Source organism: Phyllostomus hastatus, unplaced genomic scaffold (assembly GCF_019186645.2).
Source record: "Phyllostomus hastatus isolate PE091 unplaced genomic scaffold, TTU_PhHast_1.1 phas_scaffold_21, whole genome shotgun sequence".
Lineage (NCBI taxonomy): Eukaryota > Metazoa > Chordata > Mammalia > Chiroptera > Phyllostomidae > Phyllostomus > Phyllostomus hastatus.
Genome location: NW_025334017.1, coordinates 6,586,218 through 6,607,526, shown reverse-complemented (window position 1 = coordinate 6,607,526; position 21,309 = coordinate 6,586,218). Strand labels below are relative to the sequence as shown.

General features: G+C 39.6%; 1 protein-coding gene across 6 annotated transcripts in view; it reads right to left on the bottom strand.

The window, feature by feature from the left end:
- The window catches only part of CHD7 (chromodomain helicase DNA binding protein 7), a 197,671-nt gene that overhangs the window by 81,146 nt on the left and 95,216 nt on the right, over positions 1-21,309 (bottom strand). For 4 of the 6 annotated variants that reach the window (XM_045861487.1, XM_045861490.1, XM_045861491.1 and 1 more), the window contains exon 3: positions 6,207-6,637. In XM_045861487.1, the coding sequence (XP_045717443.1) occupies positions 6,207-6,637 (431 nt within the window). Of the gene's footprint in view, positions 1-6,206; positions 6,638-10,940; positions 11,030-21,137; positions 21,238-21,309 lie in introns of those variants that run through there. The other 2 variants (XM_045861493.1, XM_045861492.1) reach the window with 2 other exon arrangements.

Genomic DNA, 21,309 nt, shown 5'->3' with positions numbered 1-21,309 from the left:
TCCCTAATTATCTCCTCCAAGCAACCAGGTCACTAATACAGCAAACAAGACGTGCTGCCCATCCACGTGTTCATCAGGCACTATAGGAAGGCAGAAAATTAAGCACAGTAAATGGTAAAATCAACAAGGAGAAACTATGACCACCCACCTTCACAGAAGAAGCCTAACTGCCATGAAATTATATTGTTCCTACAGGAATCAGGGCTACATATAAAATTAGCATTCTAGTGGAAGTTCAAGGGTATTGTCTTTTCAACATTAAAAAAAAAAAATGAACAGTGCCCCTTTTCTTAATTTATACTTTCCATTTCCCTATTTAGCATTTTAAAGCTAAAGTCACATAGACTTCTATGTAAAGGTGACTGAAGTTAGGCCTGGCATTTCAGATGACTGATGCTCTTGCAGTGGTTTCCACAAACATCCAATGACTCAAAGGGGCCTTCATCTAGGCAGAAGACAACCAGCAAAAATTTTTTCTATATCACAGGAAAAAAATCTCACATTTGTACAGAACTTCACATTTTTCTAAAGCATTTTTATGTGTAGACATTTTAAATAATAATTTTTAAAGTCACCCATGATTCCTTCCGCTCTTTATCTTCTAATTCTAACATTATACCCACACCTACTATGGCAACACAGGCCCCACCCTAAAGTTCAACTTAATAAAGACTTCAGGTGACTATGTCTCCAGAAAAATTCCCCTCAATATCTTACTGCTGCCCATGGCCTCTCACCTCTCAACTTTCATTTGATGAAAGTGAGAGTTGAAAGTGGGATCTATAGCACCCTCATCCACATAAACCAAAGTGGCAGCAAGCCACAGCTTTGAAGTCAGTGAATGAAACTCACTGATGGTCAGAAACGAATGTCCAGCAGGCCCATGTGGTCCACTCAGCATCTAGCATAGAGCATGAGTTAGCAGAACTCACTTTCCAGGGTCAATGTGGTCAGGCATTCTCTTCCCCCAATGCATATACACTGAACCACAGGAAGTCAAGGACATCAGGGCCTCTACTGAAAAGTGGCTAACCGCTCTCCCTCCCTGATCATTTGGCCAATTTAAGACAAATCAGGTGGACAGAAGGCCACAATGTGGCCTGTGAATAGCAGTAGAAAGACTGGGAGTGGTTATTCTGAAGGAAAAAAAGATTTGGGATTTAAAAGACCTGCTTACCCCTTTGTCAAAGAGAAGATAACCTCTGCGACCAGCAGAGAAGAGGGCACCTGGTCCCATCCCTGACCTGGAGCTTGGATTTAAAGAACCCAAGACAGACAGGACAGGCAGGGCAGTGGGCAGAGACCCACAACGCTCACAGGCACTGCTTCTTCCTCGTTCCTCTCCAGCACTGAAAGGACTCAGAAGTCCATCCTGTGGCCACACATTAAGGAAGCCCACACCCTCTCCTGTAAGCAGTGTCCAATTATCTAAAGTCTTGGATCAAGACTAAATCATAGCATGTGAGTGAAAGACAAAATAAGAAATGAGGGGGGAAAATAAACTATGGGCTTAATTTACTTTATTACCTACATACCTGATGGGAAATATCTAATTATCTGGGTTTTTCTATTTATTGGCAAAAGTAGTTTAATGGTTTGCTTTTGCATACAATGTCGCCAAAGAAAATTTACATAGACAAGAACACACTATAAAATGTGTATTAGTTAACCAAAATATAACACTATTAGGCCTGCTGGCTGAGTAAAATACTTCTTGGGTAAAATGCTGCTACTCTCTTAACTCATCACTGAGAAAAGAGTATCTGAAAAGGTAGGTTCCTCAGAAGAAAGCTGCCATGTAAATATTAATGGTAGTGAAAGCGTACTTTGCAAAAAGTATACTTTACATGTTTTTGGTATTTAATGTTTTTTTTTTAAATATAACCAGTATGTTATTTTTCACTTTAAAATAAAATATCTTGCCATGGCCACTGTGGTTCAGTTGGCTGGGTGTCACCCCTCAAAGTAAAAGGTCACTGGTTTGATTTCAGGTCCAGGCACATGCCTGGGTTATGGGTTCGGTCCCCAGTCAGGGCACCTACGAAAGGCATAAAACCAATGTTTCTCATTTTGATGTTTCTCTCCCTCTTTCCCTCATCCTTCCCCTCTCTATAAAAATAAAATAAAAATAAAAAAGCATGTCTTTTGGGTGAGGATAAAAAAGAAATATAAAATACACACAGTACAATAAAAGAAAACAAAATATAAAACATCTTCACTCTTTAGTTTTCAACTAACTTCACTATCAAGAGTGGAAAACAGCAAGGAACAAGACATGTCCCTAGAAACTGCATCAGAAGCAAATCTCCATGGCTTCATTTAACTGAAGCTTCAGTAATCAAGTCACAGTCTTTGGCCAACTTCCCTTCTTTATGTGCACTCAAAGAATCTTTATATAGCTAAATAGACTCCTAAATCCTTCAAGAGTCATTCAAAGGAAGTACTTCCTCAAAATTCCTGCTCACTTCACAAGGGTCATGCATACCCAACAGAAAACGCATTGAAAAGAAGAATGCAATCCCTTATATTTCAGGTCCACGAGTCCCTCCATATGCAAAATGGCATCCTCTCAGCCCACAAATGTCTTCATTTTTATTTTCAATATTAACTGCCAGTATTTGAAAGCTATAAGGACACCTGGGGAGAGCACTGAAAACAAACAAACAAAACAAACAAACAAACAAACAAAAAACAGGTAGAAAAATATATATTTAACAGAAAAAGTGGGGCGGGGGATATGTTACAAATTAAAAAAGAAAAATGTGGCCCATTTGTCTTATCATTAAGATTTTAAAATCTTTTTCTATTTCACTACCATTCTATGTAACATCGTTTGGTCAAATTCTGTTAGGTACTCCTGCACAGGCAAGACAAATGTAATTATATTTTGGTTGCCAAAAAGGCCAGTTTACAGGGAAATGGCTACCAATTCAAGCTTCAGCTACTTCATGGAATAAGGTGGGATGACAGTTAGTTAGAAGGACAACATAAAGGCACATGAGGAAACTCGGCCCCACTGACAACAGCCAGCCTTTCTCACAGCCTTCATTACTAGAGTGGGTGTGAGTGACACAGAACAAGCTCTCTCCCTGTCACAGACACAACTGCAGAGAGAGCCAGACCACCACCAGTGGTCACCTCCATCACCACCTCTCAAAGGACAGCACATTTCTTTGTAGAACCTCACCAACGATATGGCACCCAGGCTGAAGAAGAAAGATGTGAGTGGTTCTGCACTGCATTTTTCATTTCACTTCTCTTTATTCCCTCTATTTGAGCCCTCCGTAGGAAAATTATTTTCTGTATAAACAAATTCATCAAGTTAACTTATTCAGGGATGGAAATAACTGGTATCACGTAACATTTTGCAAAACAAAATTGCCACTGCTGTATTCCAGTGCTTAAAAGCAGACTGCCATGGCAATTCAACCCCAGTACTAACATAACCCAAACCCCCTATTACCTTCATCACTGCATATTCAATTTACATAATTATTCTGCTATGCTATTCAGAATTTACATGTAGTTGTATGCATTCTTATCCTTGCTTCAGGATGCTATTTCCTTTCCAGACTTAGCAGAACAATGAGACCACAATTCGACATACTCAATTCATCTAACCAATAGAAGCCCTGTGGCTCAACAAAGTAATGTGTTGGTTTGTTAATTTACTGAAAATCTCTATTCCATTACCATATTCCTGAACAGGCATCCCCATCACCAACAGGACAGCTTCTCAGGAATGTCCTCACCACAATTCATCGTAAATCATCAAGTGGTCCTACAAGTGATCAAGTCACCCATGGCCAACAGAGATGCCACCAACTCTTTTGGTGACCCCTCAATGTGGCCTCCTGAGCCTCTGGGTCACATTACATCAGCTTCCTTTTCACTTGCACAGAAGCAACAGAATGCTTTCCCTACACAGAAGCATTCCTCTCATGCATTTTCATACCACTTGGGGAAAAACCTATAGGAGTCATCGACTGGGACTACTAGTCAAAAACAACAGAGGGGAGAAGAAAGACTAGACTTTCTTCTTAGGAAAAAATAATCACATGTTCTTCCTCCTACCAAAAGCAACTTAGTTTAGTGCAAAAAGCCATTACGCAGAGTTAGCAATGCCAAAAATGTACTCCATACGGACAACTCAAACTTCGGGGTGAGCAGCTGAGACCTTGCAGATGGGGCCTGCGCTGAAGTTCCTCTGGTGGACAAAGATAGGTCTGTACCTGTACCAATGAGGCATGGGTGCCCAGCACTCATTGGACTTGATGCCCAAAGTTCCTAAGAGTTGTCTAGTTGTTAAGGAAATTTTAACAAGTTTCACTGTTAAATACAGCATTATAATATCTGTCCCAATGTATCCTAGGGTATGCTGAAGTACATTTTTAAAGCTAGGGCCAATTCCATGTAGACTCAGAGCTTGAAAAAATAATGTGGATCTGTGAAATTTATAACTAGAACCACAATACAGTGGATTTTTCTTTTTTTGCTCATCAATTTTTACCATTAGGTGATAGATTCAAAAAATTAAGATAGAAACTAAAGACAGATACATCTTGAGGCTAAAACTAGTCATGGTGCTGTATTTTCTGAGCTCTCTAAAGCTTCTTTAGAACACAGATTCTCACTGTGCATTAAAAAAAATACATGCCTTTTAAATTTTGCTTCAATGTCTTCTTTCTCCAAAATAAGCACATGCTTTCTCCTTTTACTTGCAAAATACTTAGATTTAGGCAATTATATATTTTCAAAACCCTTCATAAGTCACCCAAATGCTAAGCAAGTCCTTCTTGCTCAGATCCCTAACATTAACATAGTACCTACAAATAGCAAGTGATTCATGAAATATTTCTTAAATAAATGAAAATTGGATTTATAATAGGTTGTGAGTTTAGAAGTGTTCATAAGGAGAAAATAATGACTTTCAATTAAAAGACCACATAGCAAGGCATCAAAGAACATTCATAAATAAATGAAAATATTAAGTTGCCTATAAGATTGAGTTATTAAATATAATTCAGTTATTTTGACACCATAAAAAGTACTGATGGCAAAGGTTTTTAAATGACTATGATTCAAACTTTCAAAACACTACAGAATGATGTATTGGGGGTTGTTTAGAGATTTTCAGCAGGCAGTTGAAAATCTAAGTTTGTTCTTTCACTTTGCAGCATCTACAGTCACAGAAATCATCTCTTCTCTTTATGTACCTGCACGTGCACACACAGAAAAGCCTACAAGAGGAGGTTCACGGGCCAGCAAGCTCAAAAAGTTCACACTGAGCACGTGGATCCCAGAACTGAGCATGTATATGCACACAGGGGTAGGAGCTGGGGCGTGTTTTCTAATGGAGTTTGCAAACAGGTTCAGATTAACCAAGTCTGACCATACTTCCATCTGGAAACTGTATTTTCTAACATGAGCCATATTCTGAAAAATAGATTCAGATGTTTGGAACCGGTTCAGAACAGTTGTAAGAAATGTTCAGTACAAATGAAAAAAATTAGTCTTCAATGTCTTCTCCTCTCAGCTTTTCTTACTGAGTAAATATGCCTTCTGGGGGGTCAGAGAGTTGGTGGGGGGAGTATAAAGGGGAAGGATGGAGTGGAGGAGGCTCCTTCCTAGAATCTAAACTTCATGCTATTCTTGAATGCATATCTAATGGATAACTGCCATTTGATTTCTCCCACGTTGCCCACTAGTATTTCAACCCTGCCCTGGAAGCCTTACTCCACCAAGTGGAGAAAACTAATTCTCCTATTTCAGCTTTTGGGAATCGGGGCTGAAAAGCTCAGTGACATGTAATGACCCATCTTGCATACTTGTATAACCCTCATCTCCCAGTTGTGCACTGTCACTGCCAGTAAGGTTGTCGGTCTATACTTAAAAATAATTATGCTGGTGACATGGCTCTGTTTTTTAAATGACAAACTTAAACAAAATACAAAAAAAGTCATTTTAAAATATTTTTTTCCAGTAAAGTCTAAAATTTATCAACCAAATCAATAGTTCATAATAATTGACTCCTAAATTTCAGAATGCATAAAAATCTTAATGTTTTCATTTGAACATTAGAGAAAGAACCTCAACAGTGATAATGACAATCAAAGTGTTCCCTTCTCCCCTCTCCCCTCCCCACAATTCACAGGCTGCCCATTTCTGAGCCGGGTTTGGTGATGGTGTTTCTGCACGCAGCCTACCTTGACTTTTTGCAGGACTTGGGTTTTGGCGTGGCAGTTTTTGCTTTCTTTTCCTTTGGCTCTTTGGGAATCTTAGGGGCTTTCGGGGTCTTGGGTTCCTTGGGCTCTTTTTTCTCCTTGGGTTCTTTCAGTTCCTTCGAATCTTTTTTTGCCTTCGGCCTTTTCTTTTTCTTTTTTTCTTCTTGAGAACCATCTAGTGAATTCCTATTTAGTTCTTGGTTATCAACCCCACCAGGGAAGTCATCTTTACCAAAACTTTTACTGGGATCGTCTGCAACAATGTGGTTGTTTTTCTTTTTCTTCTTCTTTTGCTGTGGTTGCTGCTCTATTGATGGCAGGTAATCCTCACTCTTCACTAGCTGAGTGTTCGGTCCACTAACCTGAGTCATATCCGGCACTGGTTTCTCTAGAAAGGGCTCCGATGGAGAATGCTAAGAGACACAAATAGGAATTGAAATTAGTCTATCATTCTTCGTAGTGAAGAAAGGAACTGAAAGTTACTGGCTGGTGTTTCTGAAACTTACTCTACACTCAAGGTAGCAAACAATTTACCAACTATATAGTTGAAAAATGTATCATTTTCTCTCATCAAAAAAACCCCATATTTTTTGAACAAGACAGTTTTTAAATAAACAGTAAAAAGGGACAACTTAGTAATACAGTAAAAAAAATTAGTTCAGCAAGAGAAAAACACTCTCATTCAGCTGAAGACACTGTCCATTTTTTTTTAGCAGCCTGCATAGGAAATGATGAATGACAAACTAGTAAAGCAAAAACTAAACTATACAGAGTGAATTCAAGTGGAGTTCTTCCCCCTATGTGGGAATGGGAACTCAAATTAAAGATATATAATTAAGCTACTTTTAAAAAAAACAAGTGTACTAAGTGAGCACTGCAAGGTTCAGGTCCTGTGAAAGTTTGAAATCAAAGTGTGAACACATAAATCTTACACAGTACAGGTAATTTCTGATTTAAATAACATCAAAATGCCAAATTAAAAGCACACATCCAGACTTAATGGCTTCAAATTGGTTAAATTTCTTGTACTAATATGAAATGCAAATATTATTTTTCACAAATTAGTAACTTCTACATTTCCAAATTTCACTGAAGGAAAGAGAACCCAAATAGTCATTTTGGCACGCCTTGCAGATATTCACTATGTGCTTACCAGAGATGGTCAGAAGTACTAGAGAGAATACCAACAACTGGGATGGGAAGCTCGGTGATCAGTTGAGATGAGAGTCAGTGACTCCACCTTGCAGCTCACAACGCAAACCAGAGCAGGGGTAGAGTATCATCTCCACTGTCAATTACGACATCTAATGAACCTTTACATTCCAATGAGATACTTGAAAATGTTATTAATGTATCTGCAAATGCTACTCATTTTCTGCCTTTTTATATAGTCTCCAGATACTTAATAGTAGCTATAACATAAACAGCAACAACAGCTGCCAACGTTTACTGAACAATCTTAGTATGTGCTAGACATGCGCTAAGTACATTATAGCTCTGACACCATTCAATCCCCACACCAGTCCTAACAGCTAGGTATGGTCACCGTGTGTAAGATACAGTGATGAGCCCAAGGAGTTACATATGGTAAGGGACAGAACTAAGACTGGCATCCAACCTCATGCCTGCAGAGTCCACACCTCTCACCACAGCACCTCCAAAAACAGGGGAAGGCAGGAGAGCCCAGGTCCCAGTCTGCAGAGGACTCTAGAGTAATTCAGAAACTATGGCTTACCATCAGCAAGTACTATAAATTAGATTCCAACACAACTAACATTTACTGAGCATTTAGTTCATGCTGTGTACCGAGCTGAGTGTTCCCGAGTTAGTTCACCTGAATCTCACAAGAAAGATGTGATCATTTCCCCCCATTTTTCAGAAAGGAACTAAAGTTTGAGCAGATTTGTGACCACCGAAGACCACACAGCAGGGCACAGAGCAGAGATTTGAGACTAGCTTTCCTAAATCCAGACTCTGCCCATCTCCTGAAATCTTACACATGAGTCTCCTTCTGGGGAAGGCTCTACAGGTTTCATCTGATTTCCAAAGTGTTTGGTGACCCAAAAACCACTTTTTTAAAAAAAAACCGCTGCCTGAGAAGAAAGTAGTTACACTATTTCCATTCAATTCTCCACACACAAAAGGATAGGAGAAAGCCCAGAACGATGACGTAACAGATAAAAACTTCAGTCCAGGCACTGCCATTAGACCTAGTATCTGGGGAAAATCACTGCACTCATCTGAGGTTCATTTTCTTCAATTGAAAAAGGAAGGATTTGGGTTAGATGATCTCCAAAGTCCTCCCCCAAATCCTATGGTATTAGAAGAACCTCAAAGAGTGCAGACACACAAGAAGGCAAGGGCACAAGTCTAAGAAGAATGCATGGGTGTAAGTGCCCACGAGCGGGCTCCCTGCAGGCACAGCGCGGCCAGCCAAGCACTGAGAAAACCTAGCCCTGTCAGGAGTTTTTCCCTCACAACCACTTTAGGAAAGTCAGCCGAGGTTCTTCCACGTTATCATTACCTAAGCATAAATGCTGATCTGAGTTAACTGCTTTATGATATTTAAGTTGAAGTCAAATTAACTGTTACATATTATTTTCTAATATAAATCAAAAAGAAAAAGCCATATAGTTTGTAAGGGACATAGACATCGCCTTATTTGGGACAAGCTATTTTCCAGGAAATGGAATAAAAAGCATTTCCTGGAAAGGGGAGGAAAGAGAAAAGTCTACCAGTAAACAATGCTTAAGGCGTAGAGTGGAAATTAATTCCAGCGCGTGTACCTGTCCCTAATCTACACGGTAGACTCCAGCAGGCGAGTGTGGCTTCTCATGTGAGATGCCTGATGCACACTGATGAGTTAGAAAAAGCGTAAAACACCAAATACAATAAGACTAAAAATTTATTTACACACTTTAGCATACAAATGATTTTAGATGCTCCTTTCAATAATAAATGAAGAAATTAGTATCCCTTAAAGTGTTTAATCTTTTGTAAGAAGGAGAAAATGTAAAGATTAAATACAAAAAACTATTCATCCTGTTTGATATGCAGCAGAATTATATTTTGGCACTATTTGAAATCGGGTGAAAAAGGTGCTCAGAAATATTATAGTGTTTACCAGACCTATATCTCCTTAAATCTTTTAGAGAAAAGCTGTTTTTGTAAACATTTAACAAAGAACAGATGGTCTGCCTTAATCGTGTGGGGGAAAAACCTGGAGCTCACAGTAATACCCTGACAGAGTCTCCCAGGCCCAGCCGAGTCCTGTCCTGTCCCCCCACCCCCACCTGCACGTGGTACAGTCTTCTCTAATGCTGTTTAATTTTACAGCAGACATTTTTCCATCAATTCCCACTGCATGACAGGTAATCAATGCCATTAACACCTGATATTACCATACAGGGCATTCCTAAAACCTCTCACTTATTAGAGTAAATGTTGAGAATATTAGATACCAAAGGAATTTTTAAATACACCCCATAAGACTTTCTGCTTAACACATTTTCTATCATACATCCATGTGTCTGTTAAAATATTATGGACTATATAAGGACCAGGCCCTGAGCTTTTGGAACTAAAACAGAGTGACGGATATTTACCATATTTTGTTGTGTATAATACACACTCTTTTGCTCAAATTTTTGAGGGAAAAATAAGGATACACATTATACATGGGTAGTAATAATTCTATATCTATATAAATGTTTTTAAGTCTTTTATTTATGCCTATGCATTAAAAGTGTAACTCTAGAAAGCAATAACAATGTCTGTATTCCAAATAATACCCTGAAATACGATAATCAGATTTGTTCCTAAATATAAATAAATTGAATTAAAAGATTAAAATGAAAGATTTTTTCCTGAAAGTTTGGGCCAAAAATGTGGGTGCACATTATACACAGAAACACACTATACATGGCAAAATACGGTAAACTATAAATGAAAGTGATTCAAGGCCTGTGTGTGGGTGTTGTCAAAAAAAATTACCATACACTCAAGGTAACTGTTTTTATCTTTAATTCTATTTTCACAGCATATAAATGAGATGCACACACAAAATGTGTCTTTTATGGATGGACAGGACGCAATTTAACCAAAGGAGAGCTATGGTGGAGAAAGGAGGGCAATCCCTCTGTTACCTTTAGGCAAAGGCGGCCCAAAATGTTCAGGAGCATGAAAAAAGTAAAGAGGAACTTTTTCTCTATCTCAAGTGTGCTTCTCCTCCAACACTCATCAGCATTTTTCTGCTTCAATCTAATTGAATTATGCTGTGCCTTCATTATATTCTTGAAGCCTCAACCTGTTGGCGATGTCGGGTAACATGAGTGACAGACATAACACTAACAGGGTACAGCACCTCCCACGTGTACACTCTCTACAAACCACCATTCTGTAATACAAGACATCTATGGAAACTTGTTTACTGGGTGATCCAAACAAGTCTAAAACCAAAATACTACTTTATGACCAAGAAAAGATACTACCAACTTGACAGGAGTAACACACTCCTTCTGGGAGACACGTCCCTCCCCACAAACTGAGCTCGAGGGAGACACTCATGCTCCCAGACAATCTAAGATTCTGGAAGCCAAGTGGCAGGCCAATTAAGACCCAAGAAACAACAAACACAAACTTAGAACACACTAAACGATGATTTAAATGATTTATAAAAATATAAATATTAAGTACTCACTGAAGATTGAAACTTACTTTTTTTCTAATGGCTTTCGAAACATTTTTATTACTGGCATTCTTCACTCTTATTTTTCCAGTATTTTCCCAGGTTCTTGATGCCTCGACACTCTTAAAAAAGAATTCCAGTATGAAAACTAAAGTTCAGTCTTCAGCCAAAGAGTGTACAAGGGTTCAGTAAGTCCTTTTGAGATTTTAACACCCTTTTCTTGTCAATGACATTGATAAAAAGAAGAAGCACTCAATATCTTGTGTTCATTTACTCACTCAAGAAATATTTGAGGGTATAACAATAATTAAGGTAGCTACAGGAGCTGCCAGGTGAGGGCAGAGCACCTGGCCCAGGCTGACACTGAGAAGGCGTCCTGAAAAAAAGTCAGCCAGGTGATGGCTGGAAGGTGGCTTCCTCGATGGACCCAGCCTTAAATGAATCATGCCTGAGATTGGATGACTACAGGCACAAAAATGTATTTCAAGCAAGTTTTTAAAACCTCCTTTGTGGGAGAATATATCAAAATGAGCAGATATTAGTTTAAATAGTCAACTAAAACAATTCTTAACTTTGATTCTTTAATATAAAATAAGCATACAAATATGCTTAAGAGAATAAAGGGTTGGAGAATTTTCTGCTTGGCTATATTAGTTTTATTCAGCTCATTCTTAACAAGTTCTAGGAAAAATTATATAGTGAATGAGTACATTTATGAACCAAATAAATAAATGAACAGTACTGGGACTGCTGGTCATACAAATTAGGAAGGTAAAATGTGCAGAACACCTTTTTAAGTTTGGGGTATTAAAAGCTGTTATATGAAAAGACAACTCGGGTCACATGAGTTTAGAGATTTCTGGGCTAAACAAAATCAAATGGTTTCCTTTACTGCCAAACTCTCCAAGCCCTTTCTGCACTCCGAGGGGACACTGCACACTGTGTGTCTTAAAGGTATTCAACCACAGCATCCCTTTTTCCAAGACTGTCTTGAATAAAAATGTTCTTCAAAATATACTTTGGATTATATTGATTTAAACTACAGCAGGACAAAGTCATCTGCTCCTCTAGGGTGGGGATAAATACGTGTGTGTGTATCTGTCCCTGTCTGCCTCAAAGCAGTGGTTATCAAATGTTTTATAAGATAGAATATGACTCTATGAACAAATATGATGTTATATAAAATGCACTTAAACAGCTCATGAGTTGGCAGTTTCTTCTATGTACAATTTAAGTTATTAGTAGGAATAAAATAGGAATATTAGTATAATCGTATAAAGATGACATATAATTCCTATTAGATACACAGTCAAGATAATTACGAAGTTAAACAAAGTAAAAGTTGAAATATCATAATGTAATCATTTACCTTTGCCTGTAACTCAGGATTACTAAATTTTTTTAAATTACTAATAAAATATCTCATTTAGAAAGCATGTGAAGGCATTTTTGAACCTCTATTTTTCTGCTTGTGTTTTTAAACTGTCCTTAGAATAGATTTGTCATACAAACAAAATCTTAAAGAGCCACAAATTAGCATGAGCCACTTTTATGGCATGTCAATTACAAACACATTTTGAATTAGTAGAGTCCAAAATAATGAACAAAGTGGTTATGCTATATTTAATGTTAAATAGTTTCATGTTGAATATTGAATACTGACCTCTTCTAGGTATTTAGGAGTAAAACTCTACTATAGGAACTGTCACAAGTAGCATTTTTAATATGCAAAACACTATTATGCCGCAGTGTTTCCACAGTCAGTTTGACCAGTGACACAGCAGTGAAACCACCACCCATGTTAACCCCTAAGTGCCTGGGAAATTCTATGTGCACTTGTTCTCTATGCTGACCAGGCTGCCACACTGTCCTGTGGTACCTGCAAGGCTGCCTCCAGCCGGGCCCCACTTAGGGTGACAGCAAAAAGGGTACACACAGCGTGCAGCCTGGTGTTCAGGGAGAGACGACACTGAACTGAATGTCCTTTGCTAAGCATCTTATCTACCTCTTCTCCTAAGACCCTATAATAATAACCCATGAGGTTGGTGAGGTGGTAATGTAATTCCTCTTTTATAAATGATGCTTTAAGATGAACTTACCCAAAGTTACAAGCTAGCAAATGGCAAACCTGAAATCCTAACCCAAACGTGGCTACAAAGTCAGCGTGAAGGTGAACGTGGCCCACACATGCCTACAGAGGGGCAGCGAGGTCTCCAGGCCCAGCTGTAGCCACAGTACAAGCCTGGAAAGCCACATGCTGTTTCTCTCCAAAACCATAAAGGTCTTAGTTCTAAAGACCTTAACCCTAACTGACAGGCTGAAATGGCTTTTAATTTAATGCAAATTTAGAATTTTGCTTTCAAATGGTCAGAAAAAAATCCTAGTTTAGTTTCAAACCAAAGCTGTAGAGAATCACTAGTTTTTCTCCCAAAGATTAAAATGTGGATAAGAACTGAAATTCATATTGTACTTTGCAGCTAATAAACATAATCCAGTTCGAATCTCAAAATCACCCTTTTTGACAGAGCTGAATTCAATTCAATCAACCAGATTTGTCCCAGGAGCTGAATTGAGTCTTCAGAACCAGAAAAAGGTAAAAAAAACAAAACAAAACCAAACAAACAAAAAAGGAATCCCACTATCCCCAAACCTCTTCCCTTGAAATCTCTCCCAAAACCACCTTCAAAAAACAGCTTATATGATTTTTAATTCAATCTGCTCTATTTCAAGGAATCTAATGTAGTCAGTTCTTTTCTCCAGTTTGGTAAAGATCATTCTACTTTTTGGGAGAAGCACGAGATAAAGTAGCAGGCTTGCACTTACGGGCCTTGTCCTTGAAATAATGTGTCTATACACACACACACACACACACACACACACACCCCCTAGGGCACAGAACTGAACTGATGCTAAACTGAACATACTTTTGATATATCTCAATTGTTTCATAAATGCTTGGAAAAATTAGCTTAACTGTTTATACAAGACTGGAATTATGTTTTTACATGTGTTAGTTTTCAAAAAAATGTATGCAGGTAATCAGGCTGTATTCCTGATCTTGAGAATCATTTCCTGAAGTACTTTTAATTGAAGAGAAAAAAATGTGGAGGGGCTGACAGAATCCATCACTAACTTAGGCAGGGGAGTAACACAATCCACCTGGAATTTAATACAGTTCAAAGCCTACTGCAGTAATGGCAAATAACTTCTTAGTCTCCTGGACCACAAGCAGAGGGGCAGTCCCCAGTACACAGCAGGCCTGCTTAGAGAATACACCCTTCTCCTCCAACAGCACCTGCCCCCCAAAAAGCAGGGCCTGCAACACGGATGTCATGGTGTCTCTGACTTGCAATGAGCAAACCAAAACATGAACCCATTAGAGGAGTCTGAAATACAGTCACTGTCACACTCTTGTTCTAAATTTCTTAGTGACTTCAGGCAATAAATGATACAGCACTGTAAGCTTTACCAAACATTACTTTCTATAAGTCATTATTAAATAAAATAATAAATATGCTGGGGTCCTTACCGAAGTCAATTTACTTTCTCTCCCTTCCCTCTTTCTTCTCTCTTTTCTTTACCACCATGCATGTAATGTTCCCTTAGTTAGCTGGACTCAATAAATATCAATGAATGAGACTCTGTAGGTCCAAATCCCACTTCACAGACATTTGTCAAATTAGCTCTTACGTCCATATTGTTCTCAGATGAGCATGTGGAGGCTTGAATTTGTCAGCTGCCCTCTAGACCCAGCTTACTAGGGATCAAACTCAGCAAAACATAAGACAACAATGCTTCAGGGCTGGCCAAAATGTTTTACATAAATAGAATCTATTCGAAGACAGTAAAGACAAAGACCAAACTTATTAAAAAGTTAAGCTCAATTCTGAAATTCTTTGCTGTACAGTTATACTGTATTTTTTGCTATCATTGGTATACTACCCTATAAAGGTCAATATTAAAAACAATTTACTAAGCTATTCCTAAGAATTAAGAAATTCAAACTTCAACAGACTGAAAGGAAGGTGTTTCTTTATCTAACACTGAACAACCCCAGGGGGTCTGTGTTGAAATGGAAATAGAACAATCTTTGTTGGGGTTGGGGGGCGGGGAGTCAATTTATAAGAAGCTTAATGATAAAGCTAATTTACACTCTAGGCAAGATTTCAGGATCCAGAGCTCGTCAGTTTAGCAAATTTTGTTGGCTATAAATGCTTAATGACTACTTTGGTCCTATAAACACTCACCCACATCTTGTAGAAGGCGGAATTCTAAGGCAGCCTCATGCTCTCCTGCTCCTGACTGTGGGGGAGCCTGTGGCTTCTGGCAACAGAACACCTCAAAGGTAAAAGAATTTCACAGGCGTGTCAAGGTCCCAAATCAGTGGGTTATGTGTTACTCAAAGGGGAGATTGTCCTGGCTGGGCCTGACTTGATCAGGGGAGGTGTGTAAAGCGAGTGACAGCAGCGGGAAACCCACCATGGTAAGGAACTGCAAGGAGCCTTGAGGAGCAGTGGGCAGGGAGACAGCTGGCAAGCACTGAAGCCCCAGTCACAGCAGCAGGAAATGAATTCTATCAACAACCCGATTGAACCTTGCTGCAGATTCTTCCCTAGTCAAAATTCCAGGTGAGAATGCAATCCTGACACCTGAGTAGCCTTGTGAGACGCTATGCTCAAACCCTGGCTTGCAGAAACAGGTAGGCAAGAAAGGGCTGTTGTTTCAAGCCACAGAAATTGTTATATAACAAGAAACAACTAAGCACATACTTTAGTGTCCTCTGCAACTCTCATCTGAATTTTTTTCAGTCTTTTTTCCCATCCAGGATCCCCGTTCCATGCTAGACATGTGTCCTTCCACATCAAGACAGGCCGTTCAGCAGTATCTCTCCTTGTACCTTTGTACACTGCTGCTGATGGTGACACTGAACACGTTTGTGACAAGCACTGTTCCAGGTCCAAAACAACTTATGAAATTATCCCCATTAAATAAATGGGAAAACTAAGGCACACAAAGAGGTTAAGACATTTACCCAAAATCACAAAAGCTGGTTCTAAGAAGAGCTGGGATCCAACCCAGGCACCCTCTCTGCAGAGCCCACGTCCCCACCCTCACGCCTACCTGCCTAATCGCTGCCGCTCGTGCACTCCTGCTGAAGCTTCTCCAAAAGGAGGGGGCTGTGATGGCAGAGGAGGCTGGTACAGGGGAGCCCCTGGGCAGAGGTGGGCCCCACTCGGCCGTGAAGAGCCCAGATGGAGTCAGAGGTGTGGCTGTCACAGGCAAGCTGGAGCCTGACATTGTCAGACAGTCAACTACCACTCAAACCAGCACAGGGAGGGGACTTTAAAAAGAAAATAACTTCATTTTTGAATTAAAAAAATATAAGAAACTGCATTATAAACAATATTAAAGACTCTTGATACTTATTTTAAAAGAAAGTTTATTGTACATCAGAAACAGTTGGTTAACACTTGAAGGGGATGGTGTCCCTGTGACTCCTTCCAGCTGGAATTACACATGAAACAGAAGATACCAAAGCAATTAAGTATTTTATAAACACTGCTGAAGGGTCAAAAAGAGGGAGGTTCATTCACTGACTAATAACGCAGTAATAAACAAACAGCAATGTTATGCAACTGAGAAAATTGTTATAATTGAATCTACACAGCTGGGCACAAATAAGAAGCCTGCTTATATATATTAGCTCACAAATGCTTTGTGTGGGTAGGCTTTACTTTTAGAACTGTCTCAGATTTGAGTCCTTTTTACAGTCAGATTTTTTTTACTTGAATATAGTTCAACAATTATAACTACAGAACAGACAACTTAAGAAGCTGCCCCACGGATTATTTGCTGTCCTATTTATACTACGGAGAAAGCAGTGTATACCTAGGGGTTAAGAAGTTACATTTTCTTGAGATGTACTCTCTGTAGATCTGTTCTGGTGATACTTACTTTACCTTGTTGTGTGCAGCCATATAAATAATGAATGACTGCATCTCCCAAGCACACTGGAGGGAAAAGCCCAGAACAAAGTAGCTTTTCACATTTTAACATTTAGCTCCCACTGTGTTCTTGGAGTTTCCTTCACACCTTGGGATTTTCCCCTTTGAGAATACAGGCAGGAAAATGCTGCCGATTACCACACTTAAACTTACATATATGTGTCACACAGAGATATAAGAGTGATTCCTGAATTTCCTGGCATTAGAATCCGAGACACGTTATTCTCTCAGATTCGAGAATGAGCTTGGTAGAAGAAGTCCACCATCCTCCCATCAATTAAATGTAGTTAAAATGCAAAGCAAAACAAAACAAGTTTCTTTTTGGAAGACAGTCTAGAGAGATATTATGCTTATTATTACATGGAATTTTTTAAATTGCATGACTAAAATCAGAACGATTTTGTGATCTATGTCAAGTTCCCGGCTGCATAAAACCTAACTAACTTCAAACAAAAATGGATGATTAGCTAACCAGCAGGGCAGAGGTACAAATGTATCTTCTACAGGCACACATTTTACATCAATGATATCTATTTTTATGAGATAAAAGTACTAAAGCTTTAATGGTGGCAATTAAAACAGCCAAGAGTTTGAGTAGCTCAGTGGCTGAGTCACAGACCTTTTACCTATAATGGGATCCATTATATCCCTGAACTCAGTTTGAGGGAGTGAAAAAGGAACAGATTTTTAAATATGGTTATAAAACAGCAGTACCCTCTGAACTAAGTTTAAACTGCTGGGTGATTTACCCTGCACCTTAACGTCAACATCCATTCAGCACCTTCTTTATAGTTCTTAGTATTTATGTCTATTTAAAAATATTTGAACAATTTGAACATGCTACAAAGATGCTATTATGTAATCATTTGTATTTAGGTAATTTGTTTCTGTTTTATGTACATTAAAAATGTTTCTCTTCTAAAAATGTGTAAATGCAGATGACTTCTGACAAAATATCATCATTTGTGCCTAAAATATTTATATTTTGATATTCCCTTTTAAAATACAATTCAGAGCAGGTGAATAGAATGTAATTTACAATAAGATGGTATATTCTGGCAAACAGGTGGGGCTTTTTTATGGCAGTTTAACATTATTCAAAAGTACTAGGATAATAAGCTCTGTAGTTGCTTATTCAAAATTTAATAATCAACTAACATCTAACACTAACCACTTCTCAAATTCAAGAACCTAAAGATGTTCTTCTCTTCAGGTTCTATTATGGCACATTCAGAATATAAATAGAAATTATCTTGGGAACAATCTCACAGGTTTTTGTATGTTACCATCATCACCCCCAGGGACAACTGACAGACAGAAAACAACACACAGAATGGATTGACCTCTGACCAGGAAAGAGCGAAGGAGCAGGAATAGGGGACAGTCACAAAGCAGCCTTGGCCCACATGATCCAAAGGTCTCTTCAGCATTGGGTGGGTCTGCGGCCCCCACCAGCATTAGGTGGAGAGCGCCAGATGCTTACTTGGGCATATATATTCCTTTATGTGCTGGCAGGTCTTTTTAGGTGAGATGTCAAAAGGAAGGATAGCAGGATAGACTTGAGGATCCACTGTTAGGGTTGGTTTTTGACCATTTACTCTGTGGAAGCTTTACCAGTCAAGTGGGCAGACAATCATCTCCAGATGCCCCAACTTCCTCGTCTGTGAGGTGGCCTTGGGGAAGCAGATTTACAAGTCCCCCCGTAACTCTGAGACCAGGTCTCTACCACTAAAGTCTGGTTTCAGTCCTGCTCAGATGAGAAGCGCCCCACACGCCTAAAGCTGTGGAGACATGGGTATTTGTAGGGGGCGTGGAGAAGCGAAGAAAATTTCAGAGGGAAGTGTTAAGGAAATTTCACAGATAGATATGAACAAATAACTAAAACTTATTTAAAAACCTAAAGTAGAAATCCCAAAATTAAATAAGATATACCAGAATTAGTACAACAGAATCTTAAAATACACAGTTTACTTCCCCCATTAAAAAGGAAAACTTTCAGAACAGTATTCCAATAATACATAATCTCATTTCATTTACCTAACAAATGTCTACTAGGTTTCTTCACATTACATTTAGTTTCTGCAGCATGTAACACATTTGTGAACCTCTGGAGTCATAGACCAAATCAACCGTGGAGAGGTGACAGAGATGGGGCAAGAATTAAAGATAAAAAAGTCAGTCATTCAGCACATGCCCCAGGACCATGAGAGGAGCCACTGCACAGGGTTAAGTCTCTCACCCAGAAAAGGTCTGCTAAGACTTTCAGCGGGGGGAGACAGTGCTGAATTCAGGGACACAAGACAGGGAATTTTCAGGGCCCTGAATTCCTCAGGGCACAGATGAGAATTCAAACTGCAGCGGCAAATCTTCAACTCCGACCACCGTGAGCTTCCAAAGCCATAAACACCAGCCAAGACATATCCTACACTAGCTTCAAATCACCCCCAATACGTGACACACTTGTAGCAACACTCTTGAAAATAGTCATTTAAATGAAGTCCGCCCTACAGAATAATTTAAATAACTATACCCTCCAAATTTAACTACCAACCTACTTTTTTTATTTGCTTCCTGCCTTTCCATACTTCCCCACATCTTCCTGTAGCTCTCACCACCTTTCTTTGCTCCCTTTATAGCAGAGTCCTTGACAATATTTGCTGTCTTCTTCCTCCTTCCACTTGCTCTTAATTTGTTCTGACCACACTAATATTCCACAGAAACAGCTTTCATCAAGGTGACCTGCAGGGGCCTGCTCTCTGCCTCTCACCACTCCTGTCCTGTCAGCAGGATCTGGCAGAGCTGCTCACTCCTAGCTTCTTCACATGACCTCATCCAGGACAGCCCTCTCTCCTCCTACCTTGCAGCCTCTTTCTCTACTGGTTCCTCATCAGCTTCTAGACCTGTCACTGCTGAGATGCTCCAATCTTCCATGTTCGGAGCTTAGCTCTGTCTACGCATCCTCCCTCGGCAGGTGCCACTGCTCTAAACACTACCTATAGGCTGTGATTCTCAAAGTTCTTCATTGAGCACAGACCTCTCCCTCCTGTGAGCTCTCTACTTCTCTATCCAAATGTCTACTTGATGTATCCACTTGGATGGGCCAATGCACATCTCAAATTTAATGCACTCTAAAACAAATTCTTGACTTCTCCACCAAACTCCATCTCTATAAATTGTTGCACCAGCAGCAGAGGTTAAATACATGGAGTCGTCCCTGCTTCTTCACTGAATCTCACGAACCACCTTCAACCGGATCTGTAAATCATATTGGCTCCACTTTCAACACTGAGAGAAAATGCCTCAACGACCTCTCCTGTCACTCTCTTGTCTAAAGACTGTAAGACCTTGCCTGGGCTACTACAAGAGCCCCCTATAACTGACCCTGCGATCTGTAGCCTTGCCCCACAGACAGACTATTTGCTACAGTCTGAGTGATCTTTTAGAAAAGCAAATGCAGTAACGCCACATCACATCTATTCAAAACCTCCAACATTTTCCAGTTTCATTCACAATAAAATCTCAAGTACTCGCCACAGCCTATGAGGCCTTAAATGACATGGACTTCTGCTACCCTCCCTAATCTCATCTCCTGTAATTCTCCTCCTTGCTTTCCTCCACTCCAACCACCCTGTTCCTTGCTTACGGTCCAACAAGAAAGGTCAAGGGCCCTTCCACCTCAGGCTCATTGCACAGGCTGCCTCTGCTCTCACAGCTCTTGCCCAAATATCTCCATGGCTCCCTCCCTTGCTTCCTTCAGGAGGTCTTAGTCACCAGTATATTAAAGCAAATGTGACAAAATGTTAACAATGGGTGATTTTACATGAAGGATAAACATATGCTCACTGCATTATTTATTCCTTCAACTTTTCTGTAGATTGAAAATTTTTCAAAAATCAAAGTTGAAGGGGTAAAACTTCTTTGCTACCACCATAGTATTCTCCTTTGTACCTGGTGCTAACCATTCCTCCCTCTAATGTTTTGCTCTATATTGCCATGTGCCTCAGGATTCCACTGTCCACATGACACAGTCTAGCAGACCCAGGTGTTTCTTTCCGCCTAAGACCAGATATCTTCCCCAGCACCCTCAGATTAGCAAGCCAAAATCACTCTCCTCTACCAAAAACCCTGCTTTCCTGTCTTGGTTAACATTGATTCCCAGTCACCCGGCCTTGCTTCTTCCTCATCCTCACTGGACACATCCAAATGGTGATGAAGACCTACCTGTCCTCTGTCCACTATGCTAGTCCCAGGCTGTCACCAAAGGGCTTCTTTGCTAGTCTTGCTCCTGTTGGATTGGTCTTCTTCAATGTGTGGTAGTCCCCCTTTATCCACTGCTTCCCTTTCCATTGCCCATGGTTTCTATTACCCAAAGCATTAAATGGAAAATTCTGGA